A 5,491-nucleotide genomic window follows, 5' to 3' on the forward strand; every position below is an offset into this window, starting at 1 on the left:
ACTGGCCCAGCTGCTGACATTCTGGGTTGGCTGGGAGATGCTTCCTCCTGAACTGAAGGTGGAGATTTCTGGGGGAACCCTTCCTACGTCTTCCACATGCTTTGAAACACTGAAGCTGCCAGCTCATTTCAAAACCTACATGGACTTCGAGAAAGCACTTGTCTCTGCCATAAATAGTGCACAGACTGGATTTGGACTTGTTTAAGTTTTTTTCAGACAGATGGTATTGCATGCACTGTTCAGTATGTCAGGTCAATTGACACAAGTTTGGTGTCTTTGAAAACATTTAAACATACTGTGCAGTAGTTGAAAATTGTTTTATTCAAAACATTGTTTCCATTTACTGAAACCAAACAGTTCTGCATCTTTATCTTTCAGTGTTAACAGAACAGCATTCATGTCATTCATTCTGTGGCAAATAATGAGACAGGAAGTAAAGGAGTGTGTTTAAGTTTAGGAAGTAGTGGAGCTGTACATAAAGTCCATTTACGAGATCATAACAGTGATTATGAGCTTTAAAGTAAAACAGCTTTTTTTTAAGGAAAGCAAACTTTTTCAGTTTATGCTTGTTTGCTCTAACATGCTAAATAAAAGCATGGGTTGGACATCAGTCTGCTATGATTCTTGATAAAATTTGCACAGTCTCTACATATGATCTAAGTGCATCAGTTACAGAAACTCCTGGAGCTGGCAAAATGGCAACCTCTTCATCTGAGAGCTCACAGGCCAGCTGAACCTCGGGGACTGAGACAGTGCCTCCATGAAGACTGTGAGGTCCGTTCCAGTCGATCCCATAGTCTTCATAAACCTGAATGAAAGACAAGCATGATCAGTCATGTACTTAACTAGTCTGACATGTCATTACACAAGGTATTTAAGATTGTTATTTTTGGTCACCAAGTCGGTGAGAAATTAATGTTGCCTATTCAGTTTTGTAAAATAGCACAGTTATGCATAGAATGCACCATAGAAACTACAGTTCAGAGGTTGATCTTTGAAAGCTCAGGAGACCTTGAAGAGACTATAACCTATGTTTCATTTAAAGTAGAACATTTAGCACATTATTTTCTCCCATAATTCCTTTGGGGAAACAGTTTAAAACAGTGTTCAAAGTTGATCTTTCTTTAACCTCAGTAGGATCCTCCATAGGGCCTTGCTCTCTGTATCTTCTCCAGAGTTGCTGCGGTGACTGATTCCTTTCAGTTCTAAGACCATGAAAGTTCCAAACATCTCTGAAAGAGTCGAGGCTTTGCTGAATTAGTGGAAGGAAGATCCGATGCAGTGCGAAAAGATGGACTTCGTTGTCTGGATTCAGTGTTCCCTGATCTTCCAACGAAGTGAAGATCTGATAGAAGAGGTCCAGGGCATGTTCATAAACATCTCTCCACATTCTCTCTATTCTGTGTTTAGGATAAAATTGACATGGTGTTAATTTATGTGTGACATATGCTAAAGAAGTACATTCAATACTATGTTTGTTATGTGAGCCTCGTTGCCAAACATATTTATTTACCGCTGATTGTGGACACTTCTGCCTGTGATGTGCGAATTCCTGTCGGTACCTCTGCTCCTGATCATGAATTCTGCTACATCTGCATTCTCCCCCCCTTTATCAGACCGTACCCTTGATGGCAGCCCATACTGCTCAACAGCAGCAATAAAGCTCTGTAAGACTGTACTAGCTCTGTTATTGCCAGCCACAGTCAGGTAGACCATTAAACGACTGAATCCATCCACTCCACCATGGACAACAAATCTCCACCTGTCAGGCAATTGTGAAGACACAAAAAAGCACAACTTTATTGTAAAACAATTCTAATGACATCTACAGAAAGATGCATTGTTTATCTGCTAATATCACTGACCTGATGAGCTTATGGTTGCCATCTATATGCCATAAAGAGTTTGGGCCAGGAACAGAATACTGCCGTCGTCTTAATACACGCAGCCTTAGACGTCTCATGTAGACTCCCTCTGTATCCACTCTGCGTAAAGACTCTTGCAGTCTTGAGACTAAGGGGAGGAAAATAAAATAACCATACACTCACTGGCAACTTCATTAGAAACACCTGTTCAATCTATTTGACCAGTACTAGAACAAAGATACTCATAGAATCACTTATTTTGAGGAAATAGTGGTGTCATAATAAAACAGACAATATAATGATGTGTGTAAAACAGTCAACTATTACACTACAGAACCACCACAGCCTCAAAAATAACCAAAATTCACTTAATTTTCTGAAAGAGAATAAACAAGTTGCTAAACCAAACTTCAGGATAGGATATTTTAATGCAGGCTACTGGCTTCAACTAAACTGCAAATAAAATGACTGATGCATTGCAAATGGAAACATAGGCCTACATGAACATTATCTTAAAATTAGCTAGGCTCACTAATTTACTTCATAGTTCATATTAAATAAATACATTAGAAAATAAATGTAAATAATGCCCATATTATTATACTCACCTGGAACACGCACACCTCTTGCATTCAGATGTCCACGCATTAGCTTGTAGCCAGTGTTTGGATGTCTTCTGTGGACTTCACTTACAATACGGTCCAACTCATCATCATTCACAGCTGAATAGAGGTCTGTCTTAATGCATAAACAAAAAACATCAATATCAAGTAATGTTACACTTAACGTAATATCATTTCTGAGTGGATGAGACTGGCAATTCATAAACTGAAAACTCACGAATTTAGTGTAATAACGTTACCTTAAACTGCTTTGTTTCATGCGCCTCCTGATGGTCCTCTTTGACACCCCGAACATCGCTGCAATTTGACAAGCTGGTAATCCACAAAGAACTTGATGCTCCAGAACTGCACTTGGTATGTCAAACGCCAAACGCCCTGGTCCCTGTGTGTGTTGTGCCTGTTGCGCCCTGGTAATGTTACTATGGCAAGCCGTTTGAGCATTTATTCCATATCCTTGATATCAGGTGTCAGTGTCGTTCACTAGTTCGATCATTGTCAGCACTAGTTGGACATCTGGTCACACTAGTTAGACATTTTGTCCAACTAGTTGAACAAAGAGTCTTACTAGTCACTCTTTTTCAGCAACTAGTGACACTTTTGTCAAACTAGTAACAACTTAAGCCTGACTAGTGAAGCCACAGAGCCATACTAGTGGCACCAAAATCCAAACTAGTCAGCTTTTTGACAGACTAGTGGCCCACTGGGCTGAACTAGTAATGCTTAAAGTCTTACTAGTGAACTAGTGAGCTGCAAAAGCTCTGACTTGTTAACTAGTAGCAGCTATTCGCCTCACTAGTTTGCTAGTAACCTCAAGTTTTTTACACTAGTTACACATGTAAGAGCCAAAATCATCACTAGTGTGACTAGTAAGGATTTACACCTTACTAGTTAAACTAGAAAAAGTCTCATTGACCTTACTAGTTGACTAGTGGGGCTTAAAATGTTTACTAGTTGAACTAGTTGAAGCTGAAATACTCACTAGTTACTCTAGTAACACCTTATTGAGCTCACTAGCTAACTAGTGAGATCTAAAATGTTTACTAGTTGAACTAGTGACACTGACATGCTCACTAGTCACACAAGTAACACATCTTTTGACCTCACTAGTTAACTAGCAAAGCTAGACTTATTTCTAGTTGAACTAGTATCACTAGTAGCACTAGTGTCACTAGTAGCGCTAGTGTCACTTATTGCAACTGGTAACACTAGTGACACTAGTGCTAATAGTGCCACTAGTGACACTAGTAGCACTAGTGCACTAGTGAGAAAATGAAGAGATGGTTGCACCAGATTTATATTAGCCTAGATTAGATTTCCATCTGCAGTCCAAACATATAATACACAGAAGACACAGACCACAAAAGAATACAGGGGAAAAAAGACCTGATATGCTACATAAAATGACACAAATAGACAATGGACAGCACAGACATAAAACAGAAACACAGTTTCCACATTTAATAGCCTATGTCCTCCTGGATGTAGACTAAGGGACCCTGTCGGGGTTTATTTCTCCACAACAACCGACTGACATTATCCCGCTTATCAAACGGCCTACAATACATAATGGTGATCAAAACAGGACTTTTATCGATTTATAAATTGCATAGCCTAGGCTACAATTGTATTCATTTAGCGTAACTGCAGGTCCGGACACTTTTCCGCTGTTCTGATCCTGGCTGTTTTGAGATAGCACGTAGGCCTACCCTAATGCTGTCAATGTTCACAGTGCGACACCTGCTGGGCATTTTTTTTTTTTAAAAATCTCCACTTTTGATGTAACATTGAAGTTTCTCATAATTGAGAGCAGACTCTACAGTGCACGGTAACTGAAGAAAACTTTCTTTTTCAAAATAGTCATGGTGCGTTATGATATCAGCTGCATATTAATATTTCTTCTTTTTTGAATTTATTTATTTAGTTAGGCTATTATTTATTTGTTTATTTTTAAATCAAACTGTTAAAGATCTGTTTGATTTTCATCTGTGCACTATATTTACAGCATGAACTCATTAAATTAATTGCATTTTATAATAACACAATAAAATAAATGTACACATCTCCTGCAACCACTGCTGCTCAAAGTCAATATCCAGAGCTGGCACTTTAAGGCTTTTCAGCACTCATTTGAATACTGACCAATAAAAGTCTTTATCCCGCCTATTTAATTTGCATGCAGTTTACTAGTGGAACAGTGGCACCTGCAACTCTACTGGCTGTGTGTTGCATTTAACATGTTAACTAGTGATGGTAGTGACATTTTAAACTTCATCTGTAAACTAGTGGGGTTCAAAACCTGCCACTAGTCGACTAGTAAGACCCAATTGGCCACTAGTAACACTAGTTGGTGTCTTTTCGACTTCACTAGTCAACTAGTTACACATGTCCTCTTACTAGTTAACATGTTAGGTCCAAAAAGATTCACTAGTTGACTAGTAACACTCTTTCCGTGGCTCACTAGTTAACTAGTGGATGCTATTTGTTGTCACTAGTCAGATTCTGCACTGAACATGTAAAGACTTTGACCAAACCTGTTGGAAGTTTTTCTTACATGTAAGGCTATTCCTTGAACTAGTAACGATTTGCTCAGCACTAGTGGGCAACTGTGCACAGCAAGTGAGACATTTATTTTACATGTGAGACTTTTTGTCGCACTAGTTGACATCTTCACCACACAAGTAGATATCCTCATCTTACTAGTACAACAAAGCTGCTTACTAGTTAACATGTGCATGTCACTAGTTAACTAGTGAATGCTACTACTGCCATATATGTTAAACAAGTGAAATTTTATCACAGTACTAGTTGTACTAGTAGGATGAACATGATGACTAGTAAGCAGCTTTGTTGAACTAGTAATATGAACATGCCAACTAGTGTGATGAAGATGTCAACTAGTGCGACAAAAAGTCCAACATGTTAAAAAAATGTCTCACTTGCTGTGCGCAGTTGTTCACTAGTACTGAGCAAGGCTTTACTAGTTCAAGGAAAGGCATCACATCT

The 5,491-nt window shown here is 38.8% G+C and overlaps 1 protein-coding gene across 2 annotated transcripts; it reads right to left on the reverse strand.

Moving 5' to 3' along the window:
- Positions 1-6: 6 nt before the first annotated feature.
- LOC126397609 (uncharacterized) lies at positions 7-3,385 on the reverse strand. 2 transcript variants are annotated; one of them, XM_050056516.1, is made up of 6 exons: positions 2,728-3,385; positions 2,474-2,599; positions 1,866-2,013; positions 1,514-1,762; positions 1,130-1,400; positions 7-808 (listed from the first exon to the last, which is right to left on the reverse strand). In XM_050056516.1, exons 2-6 carry the CDS (start codon positions 2,511-2,513, stop codon positions 608-610), a joined length of 909 nt encoding a protein of 302 aa, XP_049912473.1. In that variant the 5' UTR covers positions 2,514-2,599; positions 2,728-3,385; the 3' UTR covers positions 7-607. The 2 variants fall into 2 exon arrangements, with proteins under 2 accessions (XP_049912473.1, XP_049912474.1); XM_050056517.1 differs by having other exon boundaries at positions 2,474-2,603.
- Positions 3,386-5,491: the final 2,106 nt, after the last annotated feature.

This window comes from Epinephelus moara, chromosome 11, assembly GCF_006386435.1.
Source record: "Epinephelus moara isolate mb chromosome 11, YSFRI_EMoa_1.0, whole genome shotgun sequence".
Classification (NCBI taxonomy): domain Eukaryota; kingdom Metazoa; phylum Chordata; class Actinopteri; order Perciformes; family Serranidae; genus Epinephelus; species Epinephelus moara.